Source organism: Aythya marila (genome assembly GCF_965140915.1).
Source record: "Aythya marila genome assembly, chromosome: 21".
Taxonomy (NCBI): Eukaryota; Metazoa; Chordata; class Aves; order Anseriformes; family Anatidae; genus Aythya; species Aythya marila.
Genome location: NC_139062.1, coordinates 8041803 through 8063767, shown reverse-complemented (window position 1 = coordinate 8063767; position 21965 = coordinate 8041803). Strand labels below are relative to the sequence as shown.

Here is a 21965-nt window from a genome sequence, read left to right as displayed (position 1 = left end):
GATAGGAAGATGATGAACTTCACTCCTGTAAGAAAGGGACTCCAGTCCTCCCTCCAGCACCTCTCCCTGGATCTCTAGGGACATGCTGGCACATGCAGACACGGTAGTTCAGCCACAATCCAAGCTGCTGCCTTGCACAGCCAATAATAGTGCCTGCTTGTCACCTGTTGCACCCTTCCATGGCCAGCAGCTGCCTTGCACAAGCCAAAAGGCCAGTTCCACAAGGAAGCTATCCATAAGCACCCCAAAACACACCAAGGCTGGTATCTCTCACTGTGGAGAACACCCTAGTGGAAGACAGGGCTTTATCGACGTATCCATACCACTGGCCAGATCACTAAGCCACCAGTATGTGTTGCAGAACTGCAGCTACCACCATCAGTAAGGCAATAACAGGTCTTAAAAACCAAAGTCTGGCAGCAACATCCTAAAATAAACTTCTCCAGAAAGCTGTGTGAAACCACCATACAGCACCAAAGCACCATGGAACCACAGGAACTCCTCAGGAATTGCAGGCTGGTAATAACTTGGTCACAACTAGGAACCCAACAATATCGTGGTCACAGATGTCAGCTTCCATTTCAGTGTTAATCATTGCTCAACAGCCATGAGAATCCTTTAAAAATGGACAAAGTTGAAAAGAGCAGAGCCACCACGAGGAAACAAATGTAAATACAGCTTTGTAGACGTTTTCATCACGCGCCTGCCACCTCGTGGGAAAGATGAGGGAAGAATCAGCAATAAAATTCTCTACCCCTAGCGTAGTCACTGGGTCATTTCAAAGCCTTGCGCACCAGCACTCAACAGTACAGTACAGCTCTTGGAGCCCAGAGGTGCCAGAGGACCAGATTTTCAGACAGTGCTTAAGCTCACCTATCTTTTAAGCGTCACTTCACCAGACATGCTCCCTGAAACCTGCATGCTGACCAGAGCCAAACGCTCAGACCTGCAATACATTTCCCCAAACTCCTATATTCACTGCCCCAAATAAAGCATGCATAACAAAGACCCTGTTCAAGCTATGTTTCTCACCCCCAGTCTCGCCACTGGCCCAGGATAATACATACCACAGAAGGAAGAGCTAACGGTAACAGCGTGCTGCTAGCAGCACTCAAAGCACAAGAGAAGACTCATAAGACTGAAGAAAATCAAGAACAAAACAACCCCAGGTTTGAGAGAGAAGCAGATCATTTGAAGTGAAATAATTTGCTCTAAACAGAACAACTACATGAAAATAAGCACAAACTACAAGTTTTGAATCACTGTTGCAAACATATCTGTCCTTCAAAGTTGTTTTTAAAAACTATGGGCCTTGTCTAAAGCAAAGCCAATGAATGGCAACGTTGCTTCATTGACTTCAGTAGGAGCACAGCTCAACACTCAGCTACCGGACAACTTAGAGTAGGAAGATGAACAGTACAATCCATTCTGTTCTTCAGACATGCTCTGAAAGATACTTTGTGTGACAATGCATCTACATGAGGTGAGAAACTGTCCAACTTACTGAATAAAGCCAGTAAAAGCAGACAAGAATCACTAAGTCGATTACAAAACAATTTTAATGCTTCAGTTTCATCAACACTTCTGCCAACCTCCCAAAAAAATAAGCCATGAACGCTTGTCTCACAGAACTCATTGAGAAACGTTGTTCTTCCTGCAAAGAAGCTTTCAGCCAGCTCTGCTGGAAAACCTGTAGAGCACTACCTGGCAATGCATCCCCTTGGACTGTGCTTCAGAGCGAAAGGATTACCCTGCTGCAGCTGCATCAGCTCATCTCTGAGGTGCTCGTTTTCTTTGTCATACTCCATGATGACGTTGTCCCATTCCTCTGTCAGGTTACGGACATGGCCCACGTAGCTTTCCACCTAGAAAACATGAAAACGTCCCTATGCTTCAGCACGCTTACGACCAGCTCAGAAACTTACTTATCAGCAAGTTACTGGCACGAGTAACTCTCAAGCTCCCTTCACCCCCAAGATTTACAAGATAAACTCAACCATTTGCACAACACTACGCTTTGTGCCATTTTAGAATCCGGGGACATTTTGTTAGGGAGGCAGCCTTTCAACTAGAAAGGCCCCATTTCTCTCCCCCCCCACCCCTTTTTTCTTACAAAAAAAAAAAAAAAAAAAAAAAGGTCTTATCAGAAGAGACACAGAAAGGCTCAGCATTGGGCAGCAAAGCAGACCTGGCACAACACCAGGAGCCCGAGCCGGCCTTTAACCGGATTCACCGGCGGGCGCAGGGGACGTGCACTGGCCCCGCACTGGCCCCGCTCTCGGGCAGGTTTTTTGGCGTGGGGACCAGAGGCCCGCTGACAGGAGCGGGGCAGCCCGAGGCCCGCTGCCGGCAGCCGTGCACTTGACAACAGGGCCGAGAGGAAAGCGCCCGCCAGCCGGCACCGCGCCCCGTTACACGCCGCGGGCACGGGAGGCGAGAGGCGCAGCGGTAACGCCGCACCGGCAGCCCCGCGGCCGGGAGCCGGCCCTTACTTCTCGCAGCTCCCCCGCACGCCGCCGCTCGAGCTCTCCGAGCCAGGCCCGGCTGCTCCGCCCGCGGGGGAACCGAGACGGGCCGTAAGCGGCGGGCGGGACGCCGCGGCCCGGGCGCTGCCGGTCAACCCGCGGGCACCCCCAGGCACCGTGCGGCGCGGGCCCGGGCCCCGCCACGGCCCCCCCGGCACGGCGGGAGCCGTGGCAACGGGGGGGGGCGAGCGCGACGCCGATTGGCCGGGGGAGCCGTCACTCAGGCCTGCGAGCGAGAGGCCCGCCCCCCGAGCAGGCCCCCGAGGGGTCCCGGCAAAATGGCCCAGCTCCGCCACGGCCTCCTGCGGGCTCCAAGAGGTGGAGCCTGGGGCTTCCCTCCTCCATAACCCCCTCACAAAGGGCAGAGTACCAAGATGACATTCGTTGCACTTCTTCCACCACTTATTCTAACAGTGCTTCAAGGGTGTGCTTAATTTACTCGGACCTGACTTCATGTAATTCTCACCTTTGCCAGCCCACCTCTGTTTGTAAGTGCAAGACTCAAAATAAGGCAACAGAAACCTTTAAGCTAGCAGGACCATACATTCATATTGATCATGCACCGAAAGATTAAAACAGGCAGCTTTCCGAGTGCACAAGCACATACAATACACGTGCAGCACATTCTGTTTTTTCCTAAGCACTTTACCTTCTTGCACTTTGACAGGTACTTCCCACATCTGATCACAGTCTCCATTTCAGTTTCTTAAAACACACTCTGCTGTTACCCTACAGACAGGAGGCAGCCTTTTACTCCCTGATAGTGCAGGTTGGCCAGGTCTCCAGTGTTAACAGGAATATTCAGCACCAGCCACGTGCGCATCACTTGTGCTGGCAGATTCTCCCTTCAGATCAACCACTTTTAACAACCACTACAGACCTCTGCAGGCATCAGTCCCGGCCATACATAAAGTATTGGTTCCTTCTCCTAAACTGCTAGCTCTCTCAGCTCTCCTGAGGAACCTGGGCTATTTCTTCCACCACTAAATACATGTATAACCTGCCTGCAAACTGTAAGTCTTTCAGGCACCCCTCCTGCTCTGCTGAGCCCGTTCTCATGCTCTTTTCAGCTTCTTGTTCTGCTGGGTTTCTTTTCCTCATTGAGCAAACCTATTCTCAGGTGATCGGTGCTGTCGTAACAGCACTTCTTCCTGTTGCCTTCTTGTGTGCTCAGTGGTTTTAAGATCATAGAATGGATCGGGTTGGAAGGGACCTTAAGGATGAGATGATCCTCACCTTTGGAGAGGACTCAGTGTGAGAATTGCACTACAGTGTATTTTCTTTGTTTACAGAATTACAGTAAATTCATTTTGAGGAAAGTATGCAAAAAGGCACGCATTGGACAACAGTAGATATGCAATTAAATTTATTGTTTCTCTTTTTTAACTCTGTAATTAATGGCACATTTAACCAGCTTCTAAGCATACATTCCTCATGCTTACAATAAGCAATCACATGGAAGCAGGATTTAGGGAAAATCTGGAATCCCACAGTTCTAACTGGCTCCCTCTTTAACTCCATCCCAACAGCTAACAAGTACTTTCCTCCCGAGGCTGATCACTAACCACCTGTTCCCAAACCTGACACTGCCACTTATCCTCTGTGCTGCATGTCCCTTCACCTTTATGCCCCCCAGCAATCTGGGAACACTCACGCTGGAAAGAACATCACTGAGCAAAGCTGCTCTAAGGACACCATTACAGTACCTATTTGGCTGCTCTTTTGCTCTTGCCACTCTCCAGTTCCTCTCAGCTCAGCTTGAACAGCACTTCCTGCAACAGGTACTCAAGAGGACTCAGCTCAAAGAAAATAACCACAACTTCAGCAACTGCTACCATTTCTGCTCTGAAAAGTGTTTGTAGGCAGAGTTCTTGAAGTGTGGGTCCACAGGATCTATCTCAGAGTAACAGATGCTCTCCACCATTGCCCATTGTTACCACGATGGTCTCCTTCCTTTTTGCCACGCTGGTTTCACCATCCACTTTCAATACCAGTCCATTGCCAGCACTACAGTTCCACTCCAGTGTGTAACAGAACATCTTATTTCCTGCAGAGCTCCATTCTTTCCATCCAACATTTCAAAAAGAAACTTTAAAGAGGCAGATTCAGAAAAATCATTTATAGACATATGGATACCATTTCTCCACCTCCCAGTTCTCCTAAGCCCATGGGGCAGAAATATAGCAGTATGCCTGTTCCTTTTCTACAAACTAAAACAATTTAATTTATCATCCTTTGGAATGTTTTCACTTCTGTGTATTTTACTTTTTCAAAGCAATCAACAATAACCATCACCAAGCTGTAGAAAAGTAGACAGTTTTGGACGGCAGCCTTTTCCATAGCGTGATTCTATTTACCTGGAATAGAGAACTGCTCCAGTTCCACTCCCTCTCTAGTACAACTTTGTTTAATTCATTCAGAGCCAAACCTCATATTTTCTTCTCTATAAACAAGGTATGTTGGCCCTGAAGATAGCTCACTATCTTTTCTTCTATTTCCATGCCTTGCCCTATTTCTTCATCAGAAAGAGACAATGGAGTCTGTGAATCTTTGGTTACAATAATAACAGAGGTTCTCCGTGACTCCAGGATATTTGCTACCACCACCTGGTGACGATATTTCTCCAGAGCCTTCAGTGATTTATCAATTAAAATCAAGGGATCTGTCTCCAATTTAAAGGAAATAACGAAAGCCTCCGGAGCCCATTCTTTGACAAGAGGAGAGAGCATTTTTGGCACCATCTTCATTGTGATCTACGTTAGGAAAACACAACAGAAAAAAAGTTTCAGTAAAAACATAACAATGTGTTTTAATGAGAGATAAGGACAGCAACACAAAGACTAAGGAAATTCTGCCTTCACATGACTTCTCACTGGGAGATTTTTCAAGACCATATTTTGTCAGATCTCACCAAAATTTCACTAACATGAACGGAAAAACTAGATTCAAATACCTGCTATTCACAACAATTAGGGTGTTGTTAAGCAATGAAACTGTAACTGCATCAACATACTTCTCTCATTTGAGTGCTCAAGAACTTAAACTTAAGCAGAGGAAGATTAGTACAGACTTAAAACAGCAAGACACTGTGTCTTTGGCTCTCCAAAATCCACCTTGTCAAGGCTCAACTCTCCTTTCTATGAACTCTTTCAAGACACATGAGGCATATATATGCCAAAATATGTGGGGGAAGAAGGGGGCACATAGTAGCCTTTTTATTCAACTTCTCAGCCTCTGGGCTTGTCACTGGATTCAGGTAGGATCTTATTTTTTCCTACATTAAGGATTAAAAAAAATAAGACCAGCAACTCATTAAAAGCTAATTAAACTAAACCAGCAGAACAAATTTGGTATTTGTTATATACAGAACTCCAGATCCACCTGTTCCCATAAGTAAAAAGGGTCTGGGCACCAGAGACATGCACTACACCCCTTAACCACAGGAAGGGTACTAAACATAAATGCAGATCATTCTAGGACAGGACTGATCCTGCCGTGCCCTCTTATTTGCCCACCACACAGCCCCACTGCTTCTTTTGCAGCGAAGCTCAAAGAGGCAGCTGGGGAAACAAGAGGAACTTGATCTAGGCAGTGTCCTGGTTTCAGTTAGCACAGAATTAATTTTCTTCCTAGTAGCTGGTGGAATGCTGTGTTTTGGCTTAGAATGAGAAGAGTGCTGATAACACCCCGATGCTTTAATTGTTGCAGAGCAGTGCTTATACTAAGCCAAGGACATCTCAGCCTTTGCTCTGTCCTGCCAACGGGCAGGCTGGGGGGTGCAGTAAGAGCTGGGAGGGGACAGACCCAGGACAGGTGACCCAAACTAGCCAAAGGGGTATTCCATACCATCTGACGTCATGCTAAACAATATATAGGGGTGGCTAGCCGGGGGGAGGGGGCCAGACTGCTCGGGGTTAGGCTGGGCATCGGTCAGCGGGTGGTGAGCAATTGCATTGTGCATCACTTGTTTGTACATACTATTATTACTTTCGTATTATCACCATTGTATCATCATTATTATTATTGTTATTATTATTTTTGTTATTTTTTTTCCTGTCTTATTAAACTGTCTTTATCTCAACTCACGGGCTTCACTTTCCATTTCTCTCCCCCGTCCCAGAGAGGGAGGGGGGAGGGTGAGCGAACGGCTGCGTGGTGTTTAGCTGCCGGTCGGGTTAAACCACGACAGGCAGCAATTCACCCTAAGACAAACAAATTAAAAAAAAAAAAAATTCCTGCTCCCATGGAAATGCACCTTTGCATTCCCAGGGAAAATGCACATTTTTGGCCAATGAGCTTTTGCTCTGTGACCTCTCCCAGGTCTTATTCAGTCATCCCCCTGCCATCCCCACCCCGTCAGGATACCGGCACCACCATGGCACCACCAGGGTGCTCGGAGGTCACTACGAGGCTGCAGATGGGGGCTGCCAAGCCCAGGGGTGCCTCACCTGCAGAGGCCCCTCCGAGGACTGGATCTTGTGCTCGGGCATCTCCGAGGCGGGGATGTAGAAGTCAGACACCGCCGCTGCCAGGTAAAACATGACGCTAGAGCCTGTGAGAGACAACAACCGCCAGCACTCACCGTTGCTCACCTGCTCCAACCTGTCAGGCCCTCTCGCACCGACTACGACCCCCAGGGACCGACCGGGGCCCCCCGGCTTCCAGCCCCCCTCACACCAAGCCCAGCCAGGCCGGTGCCCGCGGGCCCCCCTCACCACCCTGCTCGGAGCGGTGCTGCCCCCGGGGCCAGCCCCCTTACACCCCCCCCCCCCCGGTACCGAAGGGCGCCAGGGCGCGGGCGGCGGCTCGCAGAAGCGCCAGGTACTCGGCCAGCCCGGTGAACTCGATGGCCAGCAGCGCCCCGCTCTCGGCGGCGCGCCGGTACTCGCGGAGGGCGGGCAGGAGGCCGGGCAGGGCGGACGGCTCGGCGGCCACGCCGGGCGGCGACCCGGGGGTGAGGCGGAGCGCGTCGAGCAGGGCGGGCCCGGGCGGCGGCAGGGCGCGGGCCCAGGGGAAGGCGGAGCGGGCGCGGTGCAGGAAGCAGACGCCGTACCCGGCGCCCACCAGCCGCTCGGCCGAGGCGGCGCCGCGCCGCCCGCTGCTGAAGTTCTCCAGGAAGCGCACGGCGCGCGCCTCCAGCGGCACCTGCGTCCCGCCCGACGTCACCAGCGCCACGCGCCGCCCGCGCGCCGCCTGCGCCTCCGCCCAGGCCCGCACGCGCTCCTCCGCCGCCGCCGCCGCCTCCTCCGCCGCGCCGCCCGCAGCCGCCGCCGCCGCCATCGCCGCCGGCCCCGCCCCCGCCCTAGAAGCCCCGCCCCCCTCCTCCGAAAGCCCCGCCCCCTCGCGCTAAGCCCCGCCCTCACGCCGGAAGCCCCGCTCCGTCGCCCTGGCAACGCTGGAGCGGCCCCGGCGCTGCGAGCTGTGCGGGGCGGCCGCGCGGCTCCGCTGCGGCCGCTGCCGCCTCACGCACTACTGGTGGGTCCCGCAGCCGACCCGCGCTGCTCCCTCACCTCACGGGCCGGGCTCGGCGGCGGTGAGGCCCGGGTGGCTGCCGTGCCGAAAGCGGCGAAACCCAGCGGTAGCGGGGGGGCTGCGAGGGGTTCGGGAAGGGCTTTCGTGCCGGGATCCACCTGCGACTCGGCAGGACGCCGCTCCCTTCTGTGCTGAGCACGTTAAATGCTCTGTAATCAGGCTGAGTAACAGACGTTACGGGCTGGTGGCTGCTGTGAATAATTCCTGTGGTGAAAGCCCTGCAGAAACAATCTTTCTTTACATCATTTCCAAGTAAACAAAAATATCGTTCCCCCCTGGTTTTGCCAGTGATGCAGATCACCAGAAAGCCGACTGGGTTAGTATCCATGAGAAAATATGTCAGCTGCTGGTTCCAGTCCGCACATCCCTCCCTTTTCTCATTCCTGAAGAAGAAAGAAAACATGGAGTGGAACAGCTGGTGAAGAGGCAGGTATGTACAAGAAGGAAGGAATACCACTTCAAAGTGCTGCCGGCGAAGTTTAATTAGATCTCTTCTTCCTATATGTTGATGTGCGTTGTGTTGGGAGGGCATGCGGTTGGTTAATCAGTATCTGAAAAAAATAAGAGTGGAGTTTGCAACTAAAACTTCCTAATAAAAGGAGCGGGAGTCTCCTCTTTCCAATTCTACAAACCTACTGCCTTTTTAGCAGTCTTTATTCCTAGTTCTGAACTTCTTCATTTTGCTGGCCTGGCAGCAGTAGTCCTGCACCTCCTGCCTTGCAAGGGCAATCAGTAGTTTGTACATCTCCCCAATGAGACTGGGAACCAGTTTTGGTTCTTACAGAGTGTACTCGTCCTTCAGTGATGAGAGGGATTCCCCTTTCTCTGAGCAGGGTGTAAAGAAATAAAGTCCTCTCCCTTTGTTTACCTGGCCAACTTTAAATGCTCCTTCCCACTAACTGCGGTCTTTTATCTCTGCTTTGTTGGCCTCTTAGGAGTTGCAGATGTGCTGCTCCTTTCCAGCTGGGGAGGTTTTGAACTCTTTTTTGTTTATGGGGTGCAGCATCTGCCTTTCCACAATGTTGATAGAATAAAATAACCCACCCAAATACATCTACCATTTAGAATGATCTTTTCCATAAAAAATAAATTATCCTTCTGTCGTTACATAACTCCAAATCACAGAACAGTAGGACAGCAGAACAACTGCTGTGTAAAATGGTAACAATCAAATGTTAACTGAGAAGATTAACATCATTAATCTTCTGGATTTTACACCCTGTATTGCTTTGAAGATTGTTTCTGGGCCAGATGCTAGTACTTTGGTGCAAGTGGCTCATTGCTGCAGTCAATACCTCTCTTGGGAGCATACAGAAGAAAAAAGGCTTGAAAGGGCTGGAAGCTGGGTGGACAAAAGTCCTGCATGGTAAAAGCTTGTGAAAGCTTCAGGCAACAGATTCCTTTAAGATTTGTAGGAATTAGGCACTGACAACACGGTTTGTTTTTGAAAATGCCATCTGATGGAAAATCACAAATAAGATTGTTGACTGAAGAAAGCGTGTTGTAACAATACGTCCTAGAAACCAAGAGGGTGGAAGTGACGATGTAAAAAAGGTTATGGATTTAAACATGTAGGATGGATTATAATCCCACTGTCTGGAGATGGGAAAGACATCCTTAGTATCAGAAAAACAGGCTTCACTCCTGACCCAAACAAACCCTTAAGTTGCACAACTGTCTTTCAAATTCTCTGAGTATTTCTATAATACGGGGTCAGCCTCAAGAAAAATGCAAAAGCATGGGGGTGGGGCAAACCAGGGAATCCTACTTTTTTAAGCTTTTCCAGAAAACTTTACCTACGTATTGAACATTGACATTGAACATCAGTCATTACATCTTTGATTTTATAGCAACTAAAGTTATGCTGTGTACATTACAACAGTTCACGTGACCACTGAGTCAGGGAAATACTTTAGCTAGAAGCTAGTCATTTGTTTTTATTAGGTTCCAGTGAAAGCACCTGGAACATAGGGCTGATAGAGAAGTATGCAAAGGGAGAATCCCTCCTCTTGATTAGAGTGCACACCTAGGTTAGCATGCAGTGACTCCAAAAGTGCTGCTTGAGCCAAGGTTTGGATTGGCTTTGTAGGAAAAGCTACAGACAGCAAACGGAAATTGTTTTTCTAAGTGAAGATATTTATAGGATTTTTAACAACTATGATTGCATTTGTTCTTTGACCTTTGTCTCCAAACTATTTAAATAAAACACATTCTCAGAATGTTATATGAGGATACGCGTTGTCTTCCTTCTTTCCTAAGAAAGGAGTGAAGAAGTGGAAACATCTTGTTTGATACTTGCTTTCTCACACATTGAGACTGCAGCTCCTGGCCTACAAATGAGGTCTGCTTTTACGTACAGCAAGGTATAGGGAAACTGCTAAACAAGGGTTGGCCTAGGTTGACTGACAAGCATCAGAAAAGCAGTATGGAGACAGTGAGAGTATTTAATGCCCCATCTTGCTGACTTCATTATTTTCCTATTCACAGAGCTAATAAAAATGCTCTAAAGAAGGCCTTTGGAGCTAAGGGAAGAGCTATGTGGTGTCCTCACAATCATAGAGAAACTATTCTGCTGAAAGCCAGCACATAGGTTTATTATTTTTTGAACATTTCTCTTGTACTTCACAAACTCCTGCACTGTGTTTATTTGAAAAAAACACAGCTTGAGCCTCTGTCAGGACACAGGAAAGCCAAAATGCCCTTTGGCCTAAGGGAAGGTGGTGCATTAAGCTGAGAGCCAGGAGGTTATGAGTTTCATACCTCATTATGTACTCCAAAACTTTGTTGATAGAAATCTGCTTTTGTCAACATAGCTGTGGGGGTGCCTACAGACAGCACCTCCAAACTGACAAAACTCCAAGTTTCTGTTTGTAAAATAGCCTCACCTGCCTTTGTGCTGTCAGTTTACCCCAGCCTCTGGGTGTGGGAAAAGAGTTCACACCGCAGCTACAGCAGTCCTCCAGCACTGATGCTAGCCCTGCTGATTGTGGGTTTTAACTCCAAGGACCCACGATCAAAGTGACTGGAAGCCTGACTTCCTCTTCAAATTGTGTTTTCTTCAAGCATGCCATCTTTATGGGTGCCTCTGAGTGAGGAAATGAACATGGCACAGAACCCCAGGTGTGTGCCCAGCCCCCTGTTCCCGCCTGGAGCAGAGCTGGGGTCCTCAGCCTCCTCAAACCCTAACTGAGGGAAAAACTGTGTGGGGGCATCTTCAGAGAGATCTCTGTAATTGCAACACACATGAAAAGAGCCCAGAGCTTGCAGGTCTCCAGGAAGGAGTGGGGCTAAACAAGACAGTGCAGGGCCAAAGCTAACGATGCCCTCTAGGCTTGCCACTGTGCTGCCTTAGATATTCAGCACTGCAGGGCTTCTGTCTCCTGCCCTTTCTCCTCCTGGGAACCGTGCAAGAGTCTAACCTTTAGCTTGTCCTCACTGCCAGTGTTTTAAGATAACTTACCTCATGGGAATTGGTGATCATCCTATTGACAAGGAGTAAAACGAGAATTATGCAGATCTCCAGCACCTCTCCAGATGACAATCTGATCATCAGAGCCAGCGTTGGTAGAACAAGTGGCAAGGACGGAAAAGACGGTCTGATAAACAGCAACTTTTCATTGTGTCTTGCCCTCACCATGTGCGGACTTTCACCTCAGCACCTGATCCCCCAACTCAGTTTGTGTTTTGTGCATATGCACTCCCTGACAAAGAGTCCCTCCCCAGCTTTCCTGCAGGCCCCCGTTAGGTATCAGAAGGCTGCTGTAGGGTCTCCCCAGAGCCTCCTCTTCCCCAGACTGAGACCTTACAGCGGCCTTCCAGTGCGTAAAGGGGGTCTATGGCAAAGCTGGGGGGGACTGTCAGGGAGTTGCAGTGATAGGACAAGGAGTTAAGGCTTTAAACTAAAAGAGGGTAGATGTAGATTAGAGGTGAGGAGGAAATTCTTCACTCAGAGGGTGGTGAGGCACTGGCCTAGACTGCCCAGAGGAGCTGTGGCTGCCCCATCCCTGGCAGTGCCCAAGGCCAGGCTAGATGGGGCTTGGAGCAACCTGGTCTGGTGGGAGGTGTCCCTGCCCAAGGCAGGGGGTGGAATTAGATGAGCTTTAAGGTCCCTTCCAACCCAAACCATTCCATGATTCTGCATCTTTTTCACTCTCTATATGCTGATAGCTCAGGGGCTAGAGAGGGGGTGATGGTTGTGTTTCCATGCTCTTGGGTCTCCTTGTTGCAGCAGGGTTCTTCAAGGCTCTCATTTATCTGGAAAGCACAGTCCCTTTATCTCAGCTGTGATCTCCAGGATGCACTCATACACTGTCCTTGTGGTTCCCTGTCCCTGAGCCATTCTTTCACCTATGGCATGACTCTCTCTGATCACTTAAAGTTCAGTAAAATGCCTAAGCCATAACCTGTCCTCTAAAAGCACTGGAATTTGCTTTTTCTGCCCTCTGCTCAGTTGCAGCTGGAAAACCAGGCAACAAAGCAGAGCCTGCAAAGAGGTAAAGCATTATTTTCTGCGGGTGCTCGCTGCACAGGCAAGAGAAGATGCCTTGCTGCCTTACCATGGCCGCCCTGCTAGGCACACCAGCAATGAGGTTTCTGTGCAGGCAGCCTTCCCTCTGCACCACTTGTACGAAAAGCCAACACAGAAGTGCCAGGAGTTGGCAACAATTATGATGAAAGCTAAGAGAAATAGATAAGTAAGTATCCTGGCTCTTTTTTGTTGGCAACCCTTAGCCTGTTGTAAGGGCACAGCTTCTACAGTTGCTGGAGAGCACTTGGCAATGAATGGGCATTCAAATGGAGATACATGTACATTTTGGGAGTTGATAAGCAGATCAGGTGCTGCAAAGGGTAAAAAGACCAAATGCAGTGTGGACTGCTAGGAAGCAACTATACCTGTGAGAAACATGGTTTCTGACAGCAAACAGAAATCCTACAAAGTTGTTTGACCACCAAGCCGAGCTTGGGCAATGGAGACACAAGAGTATAATTCAATGCACTAGGGTTTTCTGACTTTGACCAGCTTTCCAGACTCTGTACCCAAACCGGCAGGCCTTCAGAGCCCAGAACTGGCCAGGAGAGGGTGAGGGGAAGCTGGCAACCAGGATGCTCCAGGATGCATGCAGGTATGCTGCTGTCCCGCCCTGACCTTACTCAGAGCTGCAGGGCAGTGTGCTGCAGCACTATGCGGTGAGCTCCCTCCTTGCTTCCAGACAGCATCTCCTGCAGCTGGAGCTGTGCCATGCTGGCACCAGCTTGGTAAACCATACGCTCTGCTGCCTGCTATGAGCCACTGTTATTATCGTCAGCAAAATCCTGCCGTAGCCCATTTGTCTAATCTTTTCTGTGGTCTTGTGATGATCATTTTCTGTGCTTCATAGCTTTTATTGCTACAACCTTATTAGTCTTTCTTCATAGGCCTCACGGATTCCTTGTCTCATAAGACAGCACCTGACCTAAGAGGGTGCCCAAAGCTGTTCTTACTAGAAGTAGCAATGGAATCCAAGTTCTAATATGACAGCTTTAATTTCCATCTATTAATTACAGACACAGAAAAAATTACAATCGCTGTTAACAATTGGCAAACTTGGATGTAAAAAGAGACCTTGCATATTCTTTCTCCTTATCCCTTGCTCACTCTGTCCCACTATTATTTATCCCTGCAGAAATACATCATTGATCTTACATACAGCACAGCACAGAAGTTTCTTTGGGATGGAAAGCACGAAAAAGCAATGCCTGCAGCTTTGCATGCGTTGCGTTTCAGCACTGAAGTGTATGGCTCAAGTTCTGTGCAATTGGTGCCTGCTTATCTCCTCTTGGCTGAGGCCTGCATTGGTAAGCACTGGTCTAAATAGTAACTTTGGCAAGGACAAGATCTCCCTTGGATCAGATTTCTGGTTTCCTTTTACCATTTATCAGGGAAGGACCAGCTCTACATTTCAGCATTGTGCCATGTCTCTACTCTGCCCTGCCTCAAGGGCATTCCAGAGAGATTTGAGAAGTTACTCCCCATTTTCTGCGTGAGTCTGGGGAAAAGAATCACTCATCTGTGGTGAGAGATCAATGAAAGCAAATGAAATGTTTTCTCCGTCTCTACCGATTCCCACATGAGAAGCAGTATAAAATTTTATTGTTTACCTCTGTGGCTTCATAGAATTCTCAAAAGCATTAAATTCCCAAGGGTGGTTGGTTGGGCTGTTTTCTCTGGGAACCAGCACATTTCTGAGGCCATTGCATGAGAGGAACACCTCAGTTCATTCACAGAAGTGAGCTCCACCAGAAGCAGAGCTTTTTCTCATTGACTGCGTGCTTTAAAAAAAAATGTCAAGTTGGGACCCTCTATGCAGAGAACTGGTCTCCTCAGCTGTAAACATAAAGGACTGAGAAATTAAATTTAAACTTCTAAAATTAAAGGTTGGACTAGATGATCTTAGAGGTCTTTTCCGACCTGAATGATTCTATAACTACTGTAAACCATTGCTGTTATAGGAGTATCCACAATACTCTACTGGCAAAACTGAGCAATCTCAAGGATTGTTGTAAAATGGAGTGGCGAGGTAAGGGAAAAAGATCACATCAGTAATTCTAGTGTGATAATACACTAGTTGTTAGTTGCTGTCTGGAGCTAGCCTGTTTTGTACACATCTTTCAGAGGTCCTGAATGCAATACACAGTTTCTGGTTTCTCTCTTAGCTCTAGCCTGCCTGCAAGTTAGCTTCTCAATACCTACTTGACTGAGGAGCACTCTGAAAAGAGGGGAATGCACAAATTAGGTCTTCATGTCAATCTACAGCAAAGGGATAGCTGGCAGTATCCTCTGCATTTCTAAATATGAAATTATCTTCATTCTGCCTTTTTTTTTTCTTTTTTTTTTCTTTTTTTTTTTTTTTGTCATTTCAGGTGTTGGCCATCATCTGCAGGCATCTAAGTATCTCTCCCAAGCTCAGTGGATTGTCCTCAGAACTCCAGACTGCAGCACTGCAGTTCAGCATAGATTACATCGCAGTCTGGGGCTTCTCTGTGCTGCTGAAGGAAACTTTGAACAGGCTTTATATCACCTGGCAAATGATGTGAGCCAATTAAAATACAGCAACACTTCAATTTTCCTTCCTTCTCTAGCTTTTCCAGATCCTATAGAAAACCTCAGCAGACAGTTTTTTGGGAGTGATCTTAAGTACCATAAGAGTACATGTTAACAACACTTGACCTGTGTAGTCTAAGACACCTTTGTATCCATGTGTTAGCTAAAGTTGTTTTTTACCACTTGCCATTATTCTCTTGAGTGATACATAACTTGGCTTTACTAGGTCTGCTTATAAATTTATCTATCAGTTTTGTTATGGTCCTGAGATGAACAGGCATTCCTACCATAAATTGGTATAGTTGCCTTTTATTCAACAGATAGGTTTCTTTATATTTTGGCTGTCATTTTCCTTAATACTTTTCTGTTAGGTGACAATTCTCCATCATCCATTATTTAATGAATGTTTTACTTAACTATTTAAATGTCTGGTTCAATAACATGTTCCCCAATTCAATCTTTTTAGCCATAAGAGCAGTTTGTAAAATTTGAAGTCATTATTTCCAGCAGTGTTCTTTGGGATGCTTTGCCTGTTATTTAATCCCCCAAAAGGCAGATGGTCTCCATGACTTCCTATTTATGTCCCGTATAGCCTAAATTTATCCAGTGCAGAGTGATGTATACCAACTACTGTTGAATTTGATAGTAGCTTTTTACAACAGCTTTGTGTGGGTGTAAACGTTGACATAAGGTGGAGGAGAATTAGACACTTTCCATCCTAACAAATACAGCCCTGTCTTTGTTTAGTTTGTAAACCTAGAGATTCCCTGCTATGCCACTGTATTTTTAGGTTCCCTGAATCTGGTGCCTGAAAGGAGTAAAGTTATAGTTTTTTTTTTACTATTAATGAGTCGCTGGCCTACATTAGAGCAGCCCAAGACCTGCTCGAATTCTGGCTGCGTGTCTGAGATCTGCTGAGAGTCACACGCCAGCTCAGAATAGCTGGAATGTACTACTGCAATGTACCACTGCCTTCCCACTTCCCTCCCCTCACTTTGGCTGGGGCTTCGGGGGGAGAAACAGCCTCCTGGCTCATGACTGGAGAGCTGAAAAGCAGCAGCAAGTTGTTCGTTTGAAGAGGAGAGACATGAGTTGCACAGTAAGAGGTGTGGGAAACCTGTTCCACTCTTCAGCAGGGTAACACACCATGATAAGGAATCATCTGCCCCAACTAGCAGGGATTTGGGGGTGTTGCATTCCTTTGTATAAAACACAAAATACAGGTTTTGTAGTAACATAGTTTATAGTTATAATTAGGTGTAACTAATGTTATAGTTACACAGAAAGACAGAAGGCTTGCAGTATTACTAATCTGTAGTGAAAAATTTCCCAGGGTAGATATGAATGCTAAATTTCTGCATAATTATTTTTTAAATATTGTTTTCAGATTTACCTTGCTAGTTCTACATTTGGGCTAAAATCTATTGAGACCTCTGGAGGGTGTTTCCACATGGCTAATGTTTTCTTTCGCCAAAACAAAATGGACATAGCAGACTCACTGTATGCTGAGGTTAGTAAAACCAGTACTCATCCTGTATCTGTTTCTCTTTTTTTTTTTTTCTTCTGTGCACTTTTCAGTGTTTTCCTGTTTCTGACTGCCTTTAATATGATGGTCACTATATCAGCATTTTAGCATCAATCTCAGAAACTTTTCATACCTATATATTTCCCTGAGTTAAACCAGAATAGATAAATTCTACATGTGCTAAATATATGTATATACATACATACATACATACATACATATATATATATATATATATATATATATATATATATATAAAAGTTGCAGTCTTCAGTTTTGGCAGCCAAACCTTGTTAAAAATAGCTTTACTACCAAAAGCTCCCCACAAAAGGTTAAAGACATACCCAGATGTCTTGGAGATGGTGGCCAGAGTTTCCCTAGTGAGGGAAGGGTGGAAGAGCAGCAATGGAATGTGAACAAGCAATGTAAAATTTAAGCAGAGTACCAGTGAAAAGTCGCAGTGATAAAAGCTTGTCAGCATGCAAAGCAAAGGAAGGAACAAGAAGAAATTCTTCACTATGAAGGTGGTGAGGCACTGGCACAGGCTGCCCAGAGAAGCTTTGAATGCCCCATGCTTGAAGGTGTTCAAGGCCAGGTTGGATGGGGCTTTGACCAACCTGATCTGGTGGGAGATGTCCCTGCCCATGGCAGGGGGTGGAACTAGATGTTTTTTAAGGTCCCTTCCAACCCAAACCATTCTGTGATTCTGTGATTCTATGATTCTGTGAACAGTTGTCTAACCAACATCATAACTGAAAAGAAAAAAAAAATCTTTAATTTGTTTAGCCTGATTTTCTGTGGTAAATGAGGCTGTGTCAGATAATGCAATCTGCCTCCACTCCCCTTACAAACATCCACCAAATTTGCTTTTGGTTAACAATTTAGTTAGATTTATTAGAGTCTGATGAAAATTAAAAGATAGAGCAATGAAATTCCAGCTTGTGCTCCCACTGGGAGAAGAGCCATCAGATCTCTGTGTGAAAGAGCCAGCTCGGCAGCAGCCGGCCCACTGACCAGCAAGCACTTGGGTTATTGTGGCAGGGGCATGCATTGCAGGACACATTGTTTATAGAATAATTAGTTGCTAAATGCCGTGTGTTCATACAAGTGAAATAATTCATTTACTTCCTGGTAGGTAACCGACATCTGGCATGCCTTTCTTACGAAGTCAGTTCAAACACAGGAGCAAATTCACAAGTCAAGAGCAGAAAAGTCTCCATTCACTGAGGACAAGGAAATCAGTGAAGACAATATGAGTAATCACCATTGCGCAAAAATGTTTCTGAGACAGGATTTTAAAAAAATCCATATATCTTAGTGTTCATATTTACTGTGTTGGGTTTTGCACTGCATTACTTTAGACCAAATTTAATCAGAATCATGGGTATTTATGCTTAGTGGATAGTGCTGGATGAAACAAGTGAGACCACTTTAGAAATGAGGGTGTTCAAGTGAAAACACAGCATTCTCCTTTTGGTTTACCTGCTCCTTTTCACAGCACTCCTGGCAGTGACTTCAACAATACAAGATTTTGTATTTCATGATTTTATTCCACTTGAGCATTCTTGTTTCTTGACAGCTCCTTTCTGTCCATTTAATTATGTGAAAGTGATATTTCATCTCACTTATGTAGGTTTCCATCTGAAGCAGTGGGACACAGTGGAATAGCATATGCTGATAATTGGATATATTAATCTGGAGAATACTCTCAGAAGAATAGCTGGGGAATCTCCCACTTGGACGTAGGGGAAGTTGCATGAAGCATTAAGAAATACGCTAGGTTGTATGGTACTACTCTACACTCCACTGAAGTGAAGTGACTAGGAAAAGACTAAGCTCTGTTCCTTGTCTTCTTTTAACCGTCTATGCTCCTAAGAATATTGTCAGAGAAGAAAAATGTTTCTGCAAATCTCCATGCCTGGCATTCTCTCAAGCAGTAGTTGCTGCAATAGGAACCACACAAGGCAGGGCTACATGATTCCATCTTTGGTTATGACAAGAGTATGAAAGTTGCTCTTTTCATACAGCTGTTTTGACTTCACATCCTTACTAAAGGCTAATCAACACAATTACTGACTGGATGAAAAGGTATCTGTTAATGGGTATGGAATTTGCATGGAGCTGGGATACCACATTGATGCTTGTAGTAGAACAGCTTTGATGTCTAGAAGAGATAATTAGTTAGTTTTGAATACATTATCTTGTATATATACATCCAACAAGTTTATTTCATTCTTGATGCAGCTGAAGCCCAGCAAGCAGAAGCAATTCAAGTACTGAATGCAGTACTAGACATCAGAGAACAGGCACCGAAGCAACAACCTGGTGAAACCGCAAGAGTTTTACATGCTCTTGCAATGCTTTATTATCTGGTTATGGATTTATCAAAGGTGAGTTTCACAAGGTGAAAGGGTGCAGGAGGGTTCCCTACCTCTGCTTCAGTGTTGGCCCCATCCCACAAAAGGAGGAACAAGCCAGTCCTGGCACCTGTCCTGAGTGCAAAACTGCCTTGGAGCACTGGATAACCTAAGGCAAATATGCCTTGGCAGCTCTGCATGAAGCCAGCCCATGATTTGCACCCTGTCAAAGTTAAAAAAAAAAAACACTGGATCTGTTTTGATCTCTGCCACACCATCCACAATGGGTCCAGTAGTTACTCATGTTTTCTAGGTTTGTCCTTTATCTGGGATGTCCTGGCAGTGTACCTGCCTGTCACAAGCCACATTTAGACATCAGTTTGGATGTTAAGCAGCAAAAAAAACATAGGTCTTGCATGTGTCCCTACTTGAGCAAGATTCCCTGCATCTACCATGATGTTTATGTAGGTTCACACTATCGGACCTTCTAATTCACTTTTGAATTTGCACTGCTTTATTTAAGAGATTGTGGCTACAAATTTCAGGTGTAACCAGTGTCCAGTTCTCTGCATTCAGAATAATGGATTTTGAGAAAGTGCTGAACACTAACCATCTAGAAATTGGGCCTTTTTGTTTGGGATAAGCAGTCAGAAACTCATGTTTCTTCTGCCTGTGATTTGAAGGGTGAAAATACAGATTATTAATGGTCTCTTCGTTCTACTAGAGAAAGCCATAGGATTTGGAAGACACAAAGAAACAAATTCAAATTAGAAAAAAGGCAAAGCTTTGTAATTGTGGGAATGTCTAGTCACTAGATGAACTGCTGAGGGAAGTGAGGGATTTAGTTCAAACTGAGTCAATACAGCTGTTTTTGCCTGAAATAGCTTTGAGAACGTTCAGATGAACTGCTGTATCAGATGGGAGGTAATGATCTCCAGCAGGAGGAGCTGGGGTTAGTAATCTCTTCTGTCTGCACCACTGGATCCTAAATAAATAAATAAAATAAATAAAATAAATCTGTTGGCAGCTTTACTCTCTCCTCTAAAGCAGCTTGTACAGGTCACCCTCTGAAACAGGCAGCTGAGTGACTGGAGCCTGGATCTGATCCAGTGCAGCTATTCCAATGAGCCTCTGCAGGTATTTTAAGTGCTCCTTGAGAAAAGCCAAATTTCTGACAATTACATTGTCTTTTTTGTTTCATTCCAGGCTTATGAAATGGGGACAAAAGCCTTTGACCTGCTGAAACAACTGCCCCAACAAGAATCTCTAGAAGCCATTGGCCGTTTGTTAAAGTTGATTAACTCCAAGCCTTTTTACACAAAATAAGGAGCCCTTTCTACCAGGGCCAGGTCCTTAGCTACAGATCCTAGTTATCTAACTATGTTGCTGAAAACGATGAAAATACATTACAAGGCATAGGTCCTGTCTGCTATTGTCATCTTTCTAGATGTGTCCTTTTCCATCTCCAGGTGTTTGAAAGTTCAGCTTTGTGGTATTAGTTTATTTTCACATGCTGGTCAACCTCTGTAGACTGTTATGGAATAACAGCATGAGGGTGGGAAACAAAAGCACAACCATCACAAAATGCATAAATTGTTACCTACTTGCTTATGTAAATAAGAACAGCCTTTTACATCCTCATGTTGTCTGTTCAGAAGCTAAAACCAGCTGACATATACTTGTTACTGTTTTCCTCAATTTTCTTTTCACTTTCATGAGTGAGATACCATGGAGAGATATGGGAGGAAACCAGGGAAGGTCTTCACTACATTCCTAACTTGGGTGGTTGACACCTGCTCCCCTGAACATGGCTGGGCTTGCTCAGGTGTTTCACCGTTCTGTAATACCTCTCAGTCTCCAACCACGGTCTCACTTTTTGCAGCACTTCAAAGGAGTCTCATAGGTAGCTCTGGACAATGAGGGACTCATTTGTTCCACACGTGGGAGAACTTGCATCCAGGAGGACCCATAAGAACAGCATCAAGAGCTGTAAGCATGCTTGTCAATGGACTTGAGGCAAAAGATTAAAAAGCTAGCTAGCCTTTTAGCCAAGCAGAGCTTGCAGCCCAAAGAAGTGCCTTCTTCATGTCCAAGAGCTTGCCAGCACATAGGCATCCCATTCTCTCTGGTGCCAGCCCCGAGAGGACAAAATCCCCTGAGTTGCTGTGTGCTGCTCCCCATAGGCTCCCATCAAACTGGCTGCCAAGCTCTCATGGGCTTCCTTGCAGAGCAGAGAAAGAAGAACAGCAGGGCACAGAGTATGTGTGACCCTTGGTGTATGAAGGCCAAGATGCATTAGAGAAGGGCTAGAGGAGCCCCACGAGAGCCAGCCCTGTACCTGGAGGCAGCTGCGCAGTGAGCTTGGTTCAGACCCTGAAGCATGTGACAGCTGGGAAAGAGGTTAAGGGAAACTTGCCCTGCTGCTGAGGTCTGGATTCAGCTGAGCGTTAAGCCCACGATTAATTCTCATTTACTTCAGGAGGATTTATGAATGCATTTAATTGCCTTGCTGAATTGGGATGGAGTCAAGTACGCTTTTAAATGCTTCATCGAGCTGGGACCTGAACAATTAGAAAGGACTGATATTCCTGGTAAAGGGAAAGCCATTCACTCCAGTTCAACTGATTTTAATTACAGAGGGTGGGATAGCTCTGAGCAGTGCACACAAGGCAACCCATAGCAGACAGACTTGGGGGCAGGTGGGAGACCTCCAAATACTGCTACGGGAGATGCTGGTGGACACATCCACCCTCATATCTCTGTTCCAGCTGAGCAGGGCAGCTCTCACTGAAACTGGGCCGAGCACGCGGGGGACTCAAGGGGGCGTGCCAGCAGCCAGGATGCTCAGCGCCTGCTGGCACTGTGCCTCAGGACATGGAGGATTTGGATCACTGTGGCTGGGGATTTGGAGGCAGTAATCCCCCCAGGGCATGCCACAGCCAGGC

General features: G+C 46.5%; 3 protein-coding genes across 3 annotated transcripts in view; 1 reads left to right on the top strand and 2 right to left on the bottom strand.

Moving 5' to 3' along the window:
* Positions 1-2675, bottom strand: part of CCDC30 (coiled-coil domain containing 30) — a gene marked incomplete at its 5' end in the record, with an annotated part of 40248 nt that extends 37573 nt beyond the window's left edge. Inside the window, 2 exons of the mRNA XM_082776862.1 lie at positions 1751-1865; positions 2493-2675. Coding sequence (XP_082632988.1) covers positions 1751-1865; positions 2493-2675 — 298 coding nt within the window. The remainder of the gene's footprint in view (positions 1-1750; positions 1866-2492) is intronic.
* A 1193-nt stretch (positions 2676-3868) lies between these two features.
* Positions 3869-7820, bottom strand: PPCS (phosphopantothenoylcysteine synthetase). The gene is made up of 3 exons (XM_082776835.1): positions 7304-7820; positions 6974-7077; positions 3869-5278 (listed from the first exon to the last, which is right to left on the bottom strand). The coding sequence occupies exons 1-3, from the start codon at positions 7803-7805 to the stop codon at positions 4955-4957; spliced, it is 930 nt and encodes a 309-aa protein (XP_082632961.1). The 5' UTR covers positions 7806-7820; the 3' UTR covers positions 3869-4954.
* A 64-nt stretch (positions 7821-7884) lies between these two features.
* Positions 7885-20408, top strand: ZMYND12 (zinc finger MYND-type containing 12; the record flags this gene model as incomplete). Its single annotated transcript, XM_082776861.1, has 8 exons — positions 7885-8000; positions 8346-8487; positions 13721-13892; positions 14958-15127; positions 16526-16648; positions 17799-17919; positions 18908-19053; positions 20227-20408. Coding segments are annotated over 8 exons (1110 nt in total), but the record flags the coding sequence as incomplete, so codon positions are not given.
* Positions 20409-21965: the final 1557 nt, after the last annotated feature.